The sequence below is a fragment of the Vulpes lagopus genome, chromosome 8 (assembly GCF_018345385.1).
Source record: "Vulpes lagopus strain Blue_001 chromosome 8, ASM1834538v1, whole genome shotgun sequence".
Lineage (NCBI taxonomy): Eukaryota > Metazoa > Chordata > Mammalia > Carnivora > Canidae > Vulpes > Vulpes lagopus.
Genome location: NC_054831.1, coordinates 62,756,572 through 62,773,750, shown reverse-complemented (window position 1 = coordinate 62,773,750; position 17,179 = coordinate 62,756,572). Strand labels below are relative to the sequence as shown.

Here is a 17,179-nt window from a genome sequence, read left to right as displayed (position 1 = left end):
ATTCGCTGGGGACGGAGCCGGGCCGGGCCGGGCCGGGCCGGGCCGGGGGAGCCCAGCGGGGGCGTCCAAGGCCCGCGGGCTCGGGGCGGAGAAGCCGGCCAGGAGCCGAGAGGAGGTTTTAAATAGCGGGGGCCGGGAGGGCGGTGGGCCCGCGCATGACGGTACTTTATGGGAAAGGATGGGGCCGCGGATGAGATTACTTTGCTCTCTCATCCCCCAAGAAGAAAATAAAGTTAGAGGGAGGCGGAGAGAACAGCCATCCTTATTTCCTCCCCACGTTTCCGCGGAAGGGCCGGGGCTGCGGCGGGCAGGGAGAGGGCGCGGGACGGGCGGACCAATAGCAGTCAACAGGTCCAGGCCTCGGCGGGGCAGCGGGGCCGCCCCCCCGCCCCCGCCCCCGCCCCCGCCCCTCGGGTCTCCTCCCCATCTTCCCCTTCCCCCCTCCCGCGCAGGCCCGGCCCCGCAGGGGAGGCCGGCTCTGCGCTCCCCGCCCCGCGCGGCCTCCCTGCGGCCGAGCGGCCGGGGCTCTCGGGGTGGGGGTGGGGCGGGGGTTCCCAGCCGGAGAATCCTCCCCCGGGGCTGGCGGCGCGGGGCGGGGGGGCGCGGGCGGGGGGAGGGGATGGAAATCGGGGAATGGAGGATTAAGAAGGACTCGAGCTCGGCACGAGCGCGGCCCGCGCGAGGGATCCTGGGTAAAAAGTGGCCGCGCGGCACCGGGAGAGCGCGGAGAGGAGCCGGGGTCAGAGGTCAGGGCCCCGGAGCCCCGCGTGCAGAGCCCCCCACGTGAACGCAGCGAGCAGGAGGAACCTTTTTGTTTTCGACCGCGCCTGCATGCTCCCCTATTGACCGAGCTGCTTTTCCCGGGCCGCGGGAGAGAGCGGCTCCCTCCCGGATCTCCTAACCCCACCCCACCCCCGCCTTCCACCACCAGCACGCTACCCAACTCTATCTACCCTTCCTCTCAACTCCCTTCCCAGCCCCCCGTCCCGGGCTTGCAATAACGCAGTAAATTTGCTTTAACAACAAGTGGGGGTGGTTGCATTTACTCCTCCCTCTCCTCTCTCCTCCCCCTCCTCTTGCTGCGGCTCTTGACACTACTACAAACCAGGACTATAAACATAAACATGTGTCACTGTAACTGGGCAGGTAATATACGGATTTGGGGTGGGGTGGAGGGGGGCTTGGTCGCCGCTGGGGGGGCAGTAAAAAAATGTATGTTTCACGTGCTCGACCGCTTTGGGGGCTCCCCCCACACACCCACCCATCCCATTTATATAATGCCGTCGGCACTCGGTCACTCATTCAGCCGCAGAGACCCACAAAGGCGGACTTGCCCGGAGAACCGCCGTACCCCAAAGCAAATACACTTAAATACGAATCTCTCTCCTTTCCCAGCCACCGCCTCCACTCCTACGAGCAAGCTGTAGCGTCAAGACTTGAATCCCCTTTCCTTTTTACAAATTCTTTTCCACATAGCAATAGAGAACATTTTCCCAACAGCACACTACACCACCCCCTTGCCATGGACGGCACCTAAAGATTTCGTACGCAGAAATCCTTTCAGACGGCAAGAAGGGCTATTCAAATAACCGAGTTCGAAATCTGTAATGTAAAGGTTATTTCCTGGGCTTCGCCTCCATGCATTTAGCAACTTCTGCTATAAGTTGCTGCGACTGGCGCTGGGGAGATCCGCCACAGCGAGCCTTTATTATTATTATTTAGTCTATATTTACACTGCCGCTCAACTTTTTTCTCTCATCCTTGGTTCAGCAAGCCTAGCAACGACTACCTAAGGTAGGGTAAGGCGAATCCCCTCACAAGCTTTTTGGCTTGGAACCGAGCAAGATGCAGAAAATGTTCAGATGGAGAAGTGGTTCCCTTTGTTCTTTCATTGTTTCTCTACGAACTGGTGGATACAAGGACAAACACTTACCTTCTCTTCTTTTTGCTCCAAAAACCAGACGTTCCCATCAGCCTTAAAATACACAATCCACCTTGAAAGTAACTACGAATGTCCGGAGAGTTTGTATTCCATTCTTTTTCGCTCTCTGCCCTCTTTTAGCGTAGGATTAAGTTGCCGAGCACGTTGCTGCAAGCTGTAGCCCCCCGCCTTAGTGAATCGGTCACGTTTAGGACCCTCTAGGTCCATCCTAATTCTGCCAGTAGAATTGAGGGTATTGGAGCTCTAAACTTTCAAAAGGAAAGGGGCCTGCAACTACCCAGAAAACTTATGGATACCCTGAAATTTTTTACCGCTGTATCTTTGTACCACATCACCAGTAGGATTTGCCAAGATATATTAGATATTTCTTCCAGTAAAGTTTTGTTTTGTTTTGTTTTGTTTTAAGTTTACACTTAGCAATGTGCTACTTAGACAGATGGAGTTAAAAAGGCAGGTCTGTAAGGGCATTTAACTGAACCAGTGTGTTCTCCACGATGTTTGTTATGTCCTGTGTTTTTCAAAAACACAAACAAAACAACACCAGAAATGAAAAAGGAAGGAAATAGAAGTTTGAATTATAATGTTGTGGGATGACGTCAAAAGAGGCATTTATTTGAAATCTGTTAGTGTAAAAATTGGCCTCAGAAGCGAAAAATGAGCTTTTCAAAGTTGAAAGACTTAATTTTCATTCTGATTCCAAAATTTAAAAACCAAAAAAACAAAAACAAAAACAGAAACAGAGCAAGTTTTCCAGTTAGTGGATGATACTTGTCAGTGTTTAGTGCCCAGCCCGGTGGGCATTACTGCCCAAACCTTGTTTAAATCTGATTATGATGTGATTTGTTGAAGTCATGAATATGAAATGATCCTTGTGTATCTATAAATGCGAACTTGGGATTTTTTGATCTCCCGCTTTTTTGTGTGCGCCCAGTAGCTGCCGCAGTGGAAGACAGTGATTGGCTCCAGTGCTCCTAGAAGGATTTGGGCTGAAGCCAGGGGAACAGAACCAGAGGATTCCCTTTCCAGAGACCATCAGGCCCCACATGTCTTATGTTTCCCTTCTCCCCTCATGGGTGCTCAGACTTTCAGTATGGCTTCAGCAGTCTATAGGTAGGCCTCAACACTCGGTGTCATCACTTCAGCTTCTATACATTTGACCCTTGTGCAAAATAAACAAAAATTTGGGCCACACAAATAAATTGTAGGTCTTGATATTTGTGTATTATTTAATATATCAACATTGAACTCTATTTTCTCAGATTTTTTTCCCTCTACATTCAGGATCAATTGTGAGAAGCCCTGGTGTCTCATAGGAAAATATTGCAACAAAACAAGATAATTGGGGGGAAAGGCTGTTGCAGTAGGAAAAGTGGCTTTTCGTTGATAGCGTTTAATTGGAATTAAAAGATTCTTTAGCTGTAAACATTCTTTATTTATTCAGCACACATAAGCAGGCATTGTTTTATCACCATCATAATTATGGTGTCCTTTAAACTGGCTGATAGCAGGAAAGATAAGGGAATGTGCCTGTAGATTCAGATCAGTTTTCGCTCCTCTCTTTCTTTTCCTTCCTCCCTCCCTCCCCTCTCTCTCTATACCCTTCCCCCCACCCCCATTCCTTCCTTGGTCACTAGGGTCCCCCACAGCCTTGAGATGAGGAGAGCAGGAAGATTGTGGCCTAACCATTTCTTACATCATGAAAGAGATTTGTACCACACTCTAATTTAATGCATTGTATAACCTTCTTCTCTCCTGTGTTTATAACTCCTTTTTAGCTTGCAATATATGTTATCTAAAGAGTTGTCTATTGCTCACCTGTATAAAATCTTGTCCACTAGGCTTTGTTGTTTTACCTTTGTCTAATTTAGAAAGTACACTCTTAGGGCTTTTTTCAGAACAAAGCCTCACAAAAACCCCTTTACCTCCAAGGATTTGCAAATTTATAAAGCCTGCATTGAATTCAAGATGGGTCAGGGGGCAAAAAAAGGGTAGAAGGTCACTGCATTTTGATTATGGGTCAGTAGACAACATGGCATATACTCTGTGTCCCAAACTTCTGTTAAAAACAGGATTTTAAAATGCCTCAGAACAGAAGGATGGGCCCTTTTGGAGACATGCTTTGATTTGTTTGGATGAGACAAAAAAAGAAAAAAATTAAGCAAAATATACTAAGTTATAATTTAAGCTATTCCTTGATTTAGCATTTCCTCCTCCATTCTCATTTCCCCTCCCCAAAAAAGTAAAGAACGTGTGAAATTAGATAAATTTAGGTGAGGAACTGTTGATTATCACAAGATTTTATTGTCTTATATCCTAAATTAATTCAGCCGTGTGAGGCTTTATATTATTATTTTATATTGTGTTATATGTGTTATAATTACTTTTGGCTAACAGTACAAGGGGCTTCTTTTATTCTTCTAACCAGTATACTTACATTGTTGAGGCCTTTGTGATGTCCCTTAGTCTTTTCTGCCTGAATTCTCTTTGAACAAAATGTGCCCAGCAATCAGTAAAACAAATGTATATGGTGAAGAGTTAGGTGGTGGTGATGGTGATGTGGGGGGATGATCCTCATTTAAATTATATGTGTATGGGTGAAAGCTTGGAAGGAAAAGGATTATTTTAATGCTCTTCAATACTTTAATTATATGACAGTTGTAGTGTAGAAATGCAAAAGTACTCTTAGGTTTTCCTTCAGGTTTTCAAAAGAACTTTCCCCATTAGTAAACTACTCCTGCAAATTGCTACTGCATTTCCTAGCTAACCATTTAAAAGACTGTAAATGCCGTGTGCATTACTTCGCTCCAGAGGAAAGGGGTCAGACTGAATTGCAATGGTATTTAAACATAAAATACAGTGAAAATAAATCAAAATAGAACATCCAAAGGTAAATTTAGCACATTCATACAGGATAAGTAAAGACAAATATGTTCATATCTTCATAGCCCCTCACTTTAAAAACTGAAAGTACTGATTTTTTTTTTTCACAACAAATGCAGAAGTGGACATTAAGAATATACTTCTATCTGTATTTGCCAGAGGATTTTCCTGGAGCAAGCAGCTTTGTTTTCAAAGCTAAAATACTTTTTATGATAGTGAGTAGACTGTGCATTCCTCACTGAATAAATAATTACATGTAATTAACAAACTCAGTGCTTATCATATATATGCCTAAATTCTCAATAAGTAATTCTCTATGCTCTCAGAGACAGATACACACATAAATGTTAATTTGGGCATATCTGCCCACATATGTGTATACATTTGAGAAACATAGAAGTTGATATATCTTTTCTTTAAAAAGAATTTGAATACAGTCCATCATCTGAATTGGGTTCATCTTTGATTGTTGAGGCGGCTGACATGGTCAACAAATTTATCAAAGAAACCCCCTGGCTTTTGAAGAATAGTACTTTATACATCTGGATCTGCACATCCAGGCAAAGTAAGTAAATTATTGCATAACTTTAAGCATAATTGATAACAGACACCTTTAATTTTTCATCCCCATTCTTTTGGCCAGCTTTCACATTAATAATCTAAGCCATAAATGTTGGTAGCTATTGATCGAAATCCCCTGTGTGCATGCAAATCCATCTTAAAGTCCCCTGCCTTTCATGTGTGAGCGCTCAGGGGCCTCTGCTAGATCTTTTTATCGGGATCGACCCCCAATGTGCCTGGAGAAGACCCCGGATATGCAACGTGTGCTGATGGCCACAAGAAAGCTGTCTGTCACATTCTGTGTGTGTGTGTGTGTGTGTGTGCATGCGTGCGAATGCGTGCACTCACGCCTTAACACATACACACACAATAATGAGGAAGTTAAAGGAACAAAAGAATGTATTAGACAAGAAGAAAGAGATGTAATGAGAGTATTAAAAATGTATAAATGTAAAGGTGTCTAAGTGTACATATAAAAATACTTGCATAAATTGCGTATATAGACACATTTCCCAAGTCCTCAGGTCTTTATTTTTCTTTATTTGACCCAAAAGATTGTACCTTCAGTTTTTTTAATATGTAATATTCTGCTGGTTTTAAGAACCATCTAGGTTACCAGTATTTTAAAAGTGGAAAGAAAGGAAGAGCAAAAAAAGGTAATTTTGAAAAGGTTACTAAATCATGTTGCCATGTGCAGGAGTAGGAGTGTGTGTGTGTGTGTGTGTGTGTGTGTGTGTGTGTGTAAATCTAAATAGGAATGGAGAAGAACTAGAACTACCTGGCCAAAAAAAAAAAAAAAGGTTGTTCTAGCCAACCTTTTGTAATGTCTTCTCAAAGGCTTTTTCAGAGTTTACTATTTCTTGGCTGTTGGACTCTTCGTGGACTCTTCGGTAGAAATCTGAAAGCTGGAGGAGGGGAATTGGACGGGGGTGGGGTGGGAGGAAGAGAGAGCTGCCAGTATATAAGTGAATCAGGAGGAATTTTAAAACGACATTATTGTCGCTGGCAATGGAAAGACTCTGGTCATTCTACTTTTAAAAACAAACACCAGCATCTGCTTTTTCTGGAAACTTTGCTCTCTGCTTAAACCTTTTGCATTTTGCCTCCTGTGAAAGTGAAAGAGAAAAACGCGGTGTGATAGATCCAGATGCAAAAGAAAGCCAACTCGGTGGATGGTATTAGCTGTGACGAGGCATTGTTCATTGCTGCCTCTCGGTTACGTTTAAAGCCTGAAATATCACGAGATCCATTCAATGATCCTTCTCTCATTCAAGGGACAAAAATGTAATTTGCTGTAGCTCTGATTTCTTGGATGGAAATGCTAGCCTTAGATTTCAAAGGCAAGAACTAGACATCGTGGTTTGTACACACATTGATTAAGTTGAAGAACGGCGATTACATCTGTGCTGAGTGCAACAGTAGTCCAGGGCTGGCTTTTCAAATCCCAACCTCTGAGTTACAGACTCTCTTAAATAGACTTCCTTAATTTCCGGATGCACTTCTTGAAATTCCCAATTCTCTTGAAAATTCCTGGGAAATTACTAGGGAGATGAGGGTGGGGGTGGGGAACTATGGCCGAGATTTCATGCAAACTACCTTTTTGTATGTCTGATTCCTCTGTTTTTATCTTTTTTTTTTTTTCTTTTGAGCCATACCTGCTTGGGTTAGCCAGACCAGAGCAGGGGAAACTGGAACTTTTGAATGGGAAGGAAGAAATTATTGTACAATTCTTTTCTTGCAGGCTCAGAAATATCCGTTTATTCTTTTAACCACACGGATGTGTCTATTTTTGGAGGAACAAGGAAATATATAAATGCCTGGGTTGCATTTACGCTGTAGTTGCAAACACCAAACAGTTAAGAAGATTTTGCCGAATTTTGCAAAGGAGCCAACAAATCACCTTGGGATCCTGGTAATGCAGCTAGGAAGACCCTTGCTCTCATTTGGCAATATTTTGGATATCCTTGGAAATGACACCAAATATGCTTTAACTTGACTAAGAAGAGGTTAAACAACATTGATATTCATCCAAAGTGATTTTTTTTTTTTTTAAAGCAGATGCTTGGCTTTCATGGAAAAAATGAGAGTTGTGGAAGATTCATTTAAACTACCAAGCGAAAGCATCATGGACCACTGAAATGGTCTGTGTCGTACATCAGCACTTTCTTTTCATCGTTATTACGTAAAACCTCTGGAAGCACCTTGGGCGTTTTACATTTTCTTTTCTTTGCTGCAGAAACAATCTTCTCCCTGGAATTCTGACCTGTCGTGAACAGGACCCTGGCAAAGGCTGTGCTGGGGACTCTAGGATGATCCCGCCTCCAATCCAGCCTGGTTAATTGTGAAAAGTGTACACATTTCTGGCTTATCTATGCTTTGTTATGGGTCTGACGTGAAACTACCTCCTCCCCACCCCACCCCCCAGCAGAGAACCAAAATCCAGTTGAATTGTTACAGTGTTTCGGAGCTGGAGCTTTGAACTGCTTCCTTGGTCAAATAACTTTGTTTCTGGTTGTAAAAGGCATTTCAGGAAAAAAAAAAAAAAAAAAAAAAAGGAAAATCGAGAGAAATTCAAAACGTAAGTCTGTACTGGGGTGGTTCACTTGCGCGGGTTTAACTTTGGAGCTCCCAGCCGGTCTCCTTCTCCACTCCCATAAGGGAAATACCAAGCTATTCTGCACATTTTCGCTTAAGCTCCATTTTCCAAAGGAAAAAGGGGGTGGGGTATGTCTATTTAGGCTTGATAATGTTTTTAAAATGCTTTTCTTTGAAATGATAATAGCTGCAGCGGTAAAATGCAAATAAAGGGAAAAATAGGCAATATTCCTTTAAAGGCGAATATACAGGTTTTTTTTTTTTTTTTTTTTTTTTTTTTTTTTTTTTTTAAAGCGTACACACACTGGTTCAGATGAAGTCTGTGAGTCAGGCTGTTTCTGAGCTCCGATAGTTTAATGGAAAGATTTATATACCGACTGTATTATTTACTTTGGGAGGGGAGGTGGCAGTATAAGGGTATGCTAATTAGTGGGAGATTTTGGGGGGAAGGGGTGGAATATCAATTTTTATTGCATCACCTGTCAGGAGTGTCCAATCAGCGCTGGCTTTAGGGGAATTAATTGATGAAGGTGTCTCCGGACGAGCTCACTTCACTCTGTCATTTTATTTGTAGCTAAAGCAGCGGCGGGAATAGCAGCTGCATTTCTTTTCTCTTTCTCCCTTCACATTCCATTATCATAGTGCTCCAATGGAGAAGGAAGGAATAGAGGGGCCCAGGTACTGATCTGCATCGGGGACTTAGACCAACACACTCGCAGATCAGAAACCGGATGGTTTTTTCCCTCTTTTTTAAAAAATACGAAAACCAAAAAAAAAAGCAAGAATCAAGTCAGTGTAATTTCATGTTGTTTTTTGTTTTTTGTTTTTTTTTGTTTTTTTCCAATAATTTCGCCTAGAGTTTGGCACTCCCTTCGCCGGGAATAACAGTCTTTGTTATTTTATTAGCAGGATGCCTTGAGACACATGCAGCATCTGGTGGAGGATTAACATACATACATGTGTATGTATGCGTCACGTATATATTTACTGCAAATGGTGGGGATCATTTAGTGCCCGAGATGGGAGACCTGAAGTCAGGTTTTGAAGAGGTGGATGGCGTGAGGCTCGGCTACCTCATCATTAAAGGAAAGCAAATGTTTGCCCTCTCCCAAGTCTTCACGGATCTGCTGAAAAACATCCCGAGGACGACCGTGCACAAGCGCATGGATCATTTGAAAGTGAAAAAGCACCACTGCGATCTGGAGGAGTTGCGGAAACTCAAGGCAATCAACAGCATCGCCTTCCACGCCGCCAAATGCACGCTCATCTCTCGGGAAGACGTGGAAGCGCTGTACACCTCCTGCAAAACCGAGCGCGTCCTCAAGACCAAGCGCAGGAGAGTCGGCCGGGCCCTGGCCACAAAGGCGCCGCCGCCAGAGCGCGCCGCCGCCGCCGCCAGCCCCCGCCCGGGTTTTTGGAAGGACAAGCACCAACTTTGGCGGGGCCTGAGCGGAGCCGCGCGGCCCCTGCCAATCAGCGCGCAGTCCCCGCGCCCGGGCGCCGCCGCCGCACGCCCCGCCGCCCATCTACCTCAGATTTTTAGCAAATACCCGGGCTCGCCCTACCCGGAGATCGTGCGCTCGCCTTGCAAACCCCCTCTAAACTATGAAACTGCCCCGCTCCAGGGGAACTACGTTGCTTTCCACTCGGACCCCGCTTACTTTCGGAGCCTGCTGTGCAGCAAGCATCCGGCCGCCGCCGCCGCCGCCGCCGCTGCCGCCGCCGCCGCCGCCGCCGCCGCCGCCGCCTACTACCAGGCGTCGGCGGCCGGGCCCCAGCCCAAGGCGGCGGCGGGCGCGGGCGGCCCGGTGAGCCTGACCTACCGGTGCAAGCGCAAGCGCGGGGGCGCCAAGGACTGCCTGCTCGCGCCCCACGCCGGCGCCCGCCGCCTGCTGCTGCTGCCCAGGTCCTACAAAGCCAAGGCGGCGGCGGCGGCGGCGGCAGCGGCGGCGGCGGCGGCGGCCGGGGCCACTTGCCTGGAGAGGTTTCATCTGGTCAACGGCTTCTGCGCGCCTCCCCACCACCACCACCACCACCACCACCACCACCACCACCATCACCACCGGGCCCAGCAGCCGCAGCCGAACCACCACCCCCCACATCACCACCGGCCTCATCCCCATCTCGGCGGCTTTCCCGAGAGTTGTAGCAGCGACTCGGAGTCCAGCTCCTACTCGGACCATGCAGCCAACGACTCGGATTTTGGCTCCAGTCTGTCCAGCTCCAGCAACTCTGTGTCCTCGGAGGAAGAGGAGGAGGAGGGAGAAGAGGAGGAGGAGGAGGAAGAGGAGGAGGAGGAGGAGGAGGAGGGGGGCAGTGGGGCCTCGGATTCCAGCGAAGTCAGCTCGGAGGAGGAGGACTCATCCACGGAGTCGGACTCCAGCTCCGGCTCCAGCCAAGTGTCAGTGCAGAGCATCCGTTTCAGACGCACCAGCTTCTGCAAGCCTCCCAGTGTGCAGGCTCAGGCCAACTTCTTGTACCATCTGGCCTCCGCCGCCGCTGCAACCAAACCCGCTGCTTTCGAGGATGCCGGCAGACTTCCCGACCTCAAGAGTAGTGTCAAAGCGGAGTCGCCGGAGGAGTGGAATCTGCCGGGCTGGGCCCCCAAAGCGTCTCCGGTGTACTGCCCGGCCAGCCTGGGGAGTTGTTTCGCGGAGATAAGGAACGATAGGGTATCTGAGATTACATTCCCACACTCTGAAATTTCCAGTACTGTAAAGAGAACTGACCTGACAATTAACTGCCTGGCGGAGGGGGCCTCTTCACCTAGCCCAAAGACAAACAATGCATTTCCACAACAAAGAATACTCCGAGAGGCTAGGAAATGCCTACAAGCAACTCCTACTACACACTGTGCAGATAACAACACAATAGCCGCTAGGTTCTTAAATAATGATTCTTCAGGAGCAGCAGCAAATTCTGAAAAAGATTCCAAAATCCCTCATTGTGCTGAATTTGCTACGGATTTGTCCTCTTCACAAACTGACTCCGAGGTGGATGCAGCAGCAGGAGCAGCAGCAGCCACCAGAGCTGAGAATCCCTGCACTAAGACAGGAGACAAAACCTTGCCATTTCTGCACAATATTAAAATCAAAGTAGAAGACAGTAGTGCTAATGAAGAATATGAACCTGACCTTATCACAAATAAGCTTAAGTGCGAGTGCAATGATACAAAGGGTGAGTTTTACAGTGTGATTGAAAGTAAAGAGGAGGACGCCTTGTTAACTACAGCCAAGGAAGAAGGTTTTGCATGCCCTGAAAAAGAAACTCCTTCCTTAAATCCACTGGCTCAGAGTCAGGGCCTTTCATGCACTTTAGGTTCTCCAAAACCTGAGGATGGGGAATATAAATTTGGTGCCAGGGTGAGAAAGAATTACCGGACACTAGTACTGGGAAAGCGACCTGTACTTCAGACACCTCCAGTCAAACCAAATTTGAAATCAGCTAGAAGTCCTCGTCCTACAGGTAAAACTGAGACACATGAAGGAACACTGGATGATTTTACAGTTATAAACAGACGCAAAAAGGTAGCCAGCAATGTAGCATCAGCAGTGAAAAGGCCATTTAATTTCATGGCAAATTTTCCTTGTCCACCATCACTCATTATTGGGAAGGATGGGGATTTGTGGCCGGCGTATTCCTTAAACACCACTAAGGATTCCCAACCTCCTCACAAGGCCCATCCTATATGGAAATGGCAGCTGGGCGGTTCTGCAATACCTCTTCCACCTAGTCACAAATTCAGGAAATTTAATTCATAAAAGTGTTTTTGGAAGATATTTTCTTGAACCCTATTACCTTCCTTTTGTTGTAAACTGCACAGGATGGTTTGTACGAGTCCATTAATGTGTTACACCCCTCTCGGAGCCCTGGTTTATCGCATTTTGAAGACAGAAATCGGATTACTTTTTTCCCATTGCGGGGCTGGGTTTTTTTTTTTTTTTTTTTTTTTGGGGTAGGGTGGGGGCGGGGTGGGAGAGGGGTTGGTTTACATTCCACAGACTACTTCAGGCTAAAGACTCAAGTAAAACTCAGTTATTAAGGTAGAGCTGGAACACTTTACTGTTTCAATGCTAATAATGCACCCGGTACCTCAATTCAACTGCTACAAATAAATGTCAAAAGGTTGAATAATAAATATTACAATGAGCCATTAAGTTTATGCACTAGATTTCAGACCTGAAAGTGTAACTGTTAATTCAGTGAAAGTTTGTTAGGTTACATGGTTACACAGTGAGGTAGAAAGAAGTTTCTGCGAGCCCAAATGTTCTTTTCTGGAGCTCTTGTTTGTGGGATACCTTTTCCTTTTTCTCCCCTCATTCCTTTTCCAAGAGTAGTTGCACTTCATTTTCCTTCCTTCTTCCTTCCTTTCTTCTTTCTTTCCTTCCTTCTTTTCTTTTTTTGAGTGGAAAGATTGGGGAGTCCTGCTTGAATGCTGATAAAAGCTGCCTCATATATACTGAGTAAAATAAATATGAGATTTCTTCCTTTCTTTCTTTCTTTCTTTCTTTTTTTTTTTTTTGGTAAAGGGTGTGATTTTAGTTTTACAGTCACTCCTAGCAATTGGAAAAGTCCTTTTTGTGTTCTCACCCAAAGGTTTTAAATAAGGTGACTCTTTCTCACTATTGTCCTGCTTACCTTACCTTGTGGTCTGACTCCTCAAGTTTGACTCCTCAAACTTGCAAAACAATTAAAAGAGTTCTCTTAATAGCAGGATATTTTATGGTCTGATTCTTCATAGTGACAAAGCAGTAAATACAACCAAGAGAAGTAAAATGGGTCAGAGTTGTAAGAATACCCCATAGGAAAAAAATAAGTTCTTTCAGGGCTCTTTGGTACCAGAACTCAGGCACTTGGATTTTATTACCTTTTACTTTTTCTGCATCTCTCTAAACTTCTGTTTTCAGACCATCCTGTGAATAAAGCAGGAGAGTTTCTACTGCAAGTGACAATCAGAGGTGACTATCTATATTTGCACTTAAAATCAAAGTAGTTCAACATGCAAATGGCTAGGGTCTAGCCCTTGGTAAGGGCCATGCTGGTGTACTATGTTGTGATGATGGAAGCAGTAAATCAAAATTATGGAAATTTGCACTGTTGAAAAGCATGCTTTAGCTTTATTTTCAATTAAAAACACTGTTTAAAATTCCTGGTTCCATACATTTCTACTTATTCCAGATTGAAGAACGGTTAACAGGAATGAATGGTTTTGTTGACATTTTCATTTGTAATGTTTTTGCCTGAAAGAAATGCATTTATTGGGTGTAGTGTTTTGTTGTAATGCCATGTGATGAGGCCAGTCAGGTTCTGTGCAGAACACTGGATTCCTTTCTAAATAACAACAAAACTGTACAAACTTGTTACAAATCAAGTGCAAAAGTTTCAGGTTTAAGAAAGTGAAGCAAAGATCAATTGCTATTTTTAATGAAAGTTAAATCTAATAATTTTTGATCTACTTCCCTTAGTCTGTCCAATTAGTTATGTAGCTCAGATCTTTGCCATCTTAAACCTAAGAAGTTGCATCTAATGACCATAAATCAGAATACAAAACAAAACATCAAGGAGATGTTTACTGTGTGAATTTAGTCACTATTTCTCATGGAAATTCAGTCTTTTTTTTTTTTTTTTCTCCCTTCCCTTAACCTTCTAATTCCTACTCCATTTGAAATTTTTTCTTTTGTCTCTAAATGTTTCAGATAGATCTGGATGGTCTCAGCTCTAATTGCTGTATATGCTCTGTGGTTTTACTCTTACTGTAAAGGACAGAGGCTCAGAATACCTGCATCCAAATACATTTGGATGGAGTAAACAGATGCTTTGAACTGTCTCCCTTCCTTTCTTTCTTGAATGTTGCCAGATGTAGGTTCACTGGATCCTTTTTTATTGGGATGCTAGATATGGTCAAAACAAAAATTGAGGGATGTTATCCTTGAATTCCTGTTTGTATATAATTCCAAAGACCAGTACAAGTTGCAGTTAAAGCCCCCAGAAAGCTGAACAATTGGCTTCTCAGTCTGAGTTCTTTCCTCTTTGGAAGGTCATACAGAATTTGGGTGCAGTGATTTGTCCTGCAAAAATCAATCTGTTAAAAAGGGTGACATGCACACACGGGAAATCTGTAATTTCTATTCTTTAATTACTGTTAAGTCAAGAGAGTTCAAAGTATGATGACCACTCCTCATTTAGACCAGCACTTCTCTTGCTGGCTATGGAATCATTGTTCCTATATTATAAATGGAGAATATATTTGAAGCCTACAGATCTTGGGTGTGGGAGGACTGCTAGATGGAATAAGCACGATTTAAAACAAATATACCCTATGGAATTTCTGACATAAAATATCGGCTTCCAGCTTTGACACTTGGTCTCTAGCCCTCAGAGAATCAATAGTTTCAGTTTATAGGAGCTGGAGAATGAGCAGCATGGAGGCCGAGGCATTCCAGAGTGATACCATCAAAAGGAAAGAAATTAAATAGTCAACACAAATTTCACCCCACAGTACTACAACAAGCCAGCCAACCACAGCAAAATCTGAGTTGGGGCTTCTGTTAGAAGAGTGTACCAAATAGTATTCAGTAACTTACAAATAAAAGGTATTCTTTCAATTTCTGGTAGTCCCTTAGCTGTCTTCCCATTCTGTTGTGGGAATTATTCTCAGTTCAGTTTATTTCATTTTGGTTGTTTTATGATTAATGACAACATCTAGATTTTCTAAGATGCTATGAATGTCCCATTTGTTCAAAAAGTTAAGCCTTATTGAGGGAAAAACAAAGTTACCTCCATTGATAGATTGCATTTTTACATTTAACTGTTTTCAGGTGATGGCATTTTTTTCTTAAAGGCACTACATGGTTCCAGGGTCACTTAGTCCTGTGTCTAAAGCTCAACACTCACAAAATGCAGGAAAGGGCTCCTTCTCTTTTTTGGGTAAACAAGCTTATTTTTGGTCTCCTATAAAAATAGTTTCCTGATAAGACTCTGAAATGAAGATTTAATTATTTTTTTAAAAAGATGTATGTACGCTGTCTTCCATGGTCAGGTTATCTGCCTTCTTAGAAAATACAGCTTGCTCTTTTTCAACTATTTACTTTTTAAAGTGGGTGTTCTTTTCTACTGGCTTACTTGATTACAGTGCAGTAATCTCAATAATGGTTGTTTATTTTAAAATCAACAACAAGGAGCCACCACTAAACAGCAATAACACAAACTAGATGGGCTGGTGTGTGGATTTTTATCTTATCTGTGTTTGGGTGACTCTCAATGGTCTAGAAATTTTTCAAAGTTCCGGTCACAAGAATTGGAAGTTTCTGCTTGGTATGAGAATGATAGTTTTGTTTGAATGCAGGAAAAGATATAGACTAATTCCTCAAAAGCATTTTTTTCCCTTTCAGAAAAAACAAACAAAAATCCTCCATGGTAAAAAAGCAAAAACAAAGTCCTCACATTAAAAATAATGATAATAAAGCATTAGTATCTACAAAAGATAGAAAACGTGAGTTTTGCTTCACCTTGAAAATAACTTCCTGCTGCTAAAGGATGTGAAAAGGGAGTTTCCAAGAGCCAAAGTGGCGGGGGGTGGGGTGGGGGGGAATTAAAGGTTCCTCATCAACTAACCTCAGGAAATTGACAAGGAGGAACAGGGCATCCACCTTAGGGAGTCCACCCGGTCACCCAGGTCTTCCCTGGGACTTTTCCCTTCCCTGGAAGAAAGAACTATTTTTAACGCTAGCTTTGGTTTTGGTTTGCTCCCTAGGCCAAAGGGCATTTTTGCAAACTAGCCTGGGGGGTAGGGACGTAGGGAAGATCCAGGAGGTTGGGGGAGGGCTGCATTTTACCTGTTTGGCAGGCCCTCTTTTGCAAAAAAAAAAAAAAAAAAAAAAAAAAAGAGGAGGGGGCCCAGCTATCATTCTTTGCCCATGCCCTAGGCCCCCGCTCTTCTCTCGCTCCTTTTCAAACTGTGGCGGCCTCACAAGCTCCTACTTTAAAAGGCCTGAGATGTTTTGCATGAAGCCCTCACAATAGGGGTTGAGAGAATTGACAGTTTCAAAAACAAGGCGTTCAGTCCTTTCCAGCTGCCGGGCCCGCTCTCTCGCACCAACTCCTCGCTCCTCTCTGCTGGTGGCGTCCTCGGCCGCGAGCGGCCGGCCCCCACCCCGCCAGCCCGGGATCCGGCCGCCCCACCCCGCCCCCGGGCTGTGTTTGTAAACAGGGGTCAGTGTCCGGGGGCTGCCGGCGCGGGGCTCGGCCTGGCGGGCTGGCGGGCTGCGAGGAAGGCGGGGACGGCCGGGCTGGCGCAGGGCCGGCCCGGGGGACGTGGGGGTCCCGGGGTGCCTTTGCCCCTCGCTTTCCACCCGGGTGCCGCAGTGTGACCGCTGTGCTGACCCGGGGCAGCTCCTAGCTCTGTGGCCTGGGCCACCAGCACCAGAAAGATGTTTAAATGCCGCCATTTTGCATGGTGGCAAACAAATTTCTTTGTGACTTTTTTTCCCCGCCCAGATCTTGCTCTCCCCTGAATTTGTCACCTACTGGCTCCCGGGGCGGAAGGGCCCGGACCCCTGTGCGCCCGGCCCTCAGCTCCTGTCCACGCAGCCTCGGGTCCCAGTGGCCTCAAGGACGGGCCCACGGGGAGCAGGGACGACAGGGCGCGCGGCCGGTCCTCGGCGGTCCTCGGGGACCAGACCGCCTCCTCTCACTTGGCGTTGCTGTGCCTTTTGTGTGCTCTGAGGTCAGCTCCCACCCCGGCACACGCACACACCGCCTAGCCATTTCTCACCTTCTCGCCCAGGCCTTGTATCTCTCTGTCCCGGGCAAATGGGGCCCAGCCTTTTTTTTTTTTTTTTTTTTTTTTTTTTTGCTTTTTTGCTTTGGGCGGAGGGCTGGCCAAGGTCTCCAAAATGCATGTGTGGAACGCAAGTGGCAAAGAGATGAGGCTTCACACTGGGCCAGCCAGCATGGCTGTGAACGCCTTCTGGGAAGTGGCCCAAGACCTGCGGCCGGGGGGTGGGGGGGGAGTCAGGGGAGGCCCCTGCAGAACTCCCAAAGAGGGGGTTAAATGTGATGGGGCAAGGCTTGCTTTCTTTGGCGGCCGTGGTTCCTGTCCTTGGAACCTCTCAGTGCCTCTGAAAGTGGAATGATGACCTGGAAACGGGAAGCGTGAGACAGTGACCTGGAAAACCACCCTGGGTTGGGGAGGTTGGAGTG

The 17,179-nt window shown here is 45.5% G+C and overlaps 1 protein-coding gene across 2 annotated transcripts; it reads left to right on the top strand.

Moving 5' to 3' along the window:
* Positions 1-551: 551 nt before the first annotated feature.
* On the top strand, positions 552-12,694 carry SKIDA1 (SKI/DACH domain containing 1). Of its 2 annotated transcripts, none has more exons than XM_041764972.1 (2): positions 552-1,146; positions 8,885-12,694. In XM_041764972.1, exons 1-2 carry the CDS (start codon positions 1,125-1,127, stop codon positions 11,737-11,739), a joined length of 2,877 nt encoding a protein of 958 aa, XP_041620906.1. In that variant the 5' UTR covers positions 552-1,124; the 3' UTR covers positions 11,740-12,694. The 2 variants fall into 2 exon arrangements, with proteins under 2 accessions (XP_041620906.1, XP_041620905.1); XM_041764971.1 differs by lacking the exon at positions 552-1,146 and adding an exon at positions 8,325-8,395.
* The last annotated feature ends 4,485 nt before the right edge of the window (positions 12,695-17,179 follow it).

What these genes read in the sequence shown, in the direction of transcription:
- SKIDA1 (XM_041764971.1), top strand. Translation starts at nt 8,335, where the DNA reads ATGGAAAGATTTATATACCGACTGTATTATTTACTTTGGGAGGGGAGG. An exon ending in GGGGAGGTGGCAGTATAAGG is followed by an intron (nt 8,396 to 8,884) that starts GTATGCTAATTA and finishes TTATTTTATTAG; the next exon opens with CAGGATGCCTTGAGACACAT.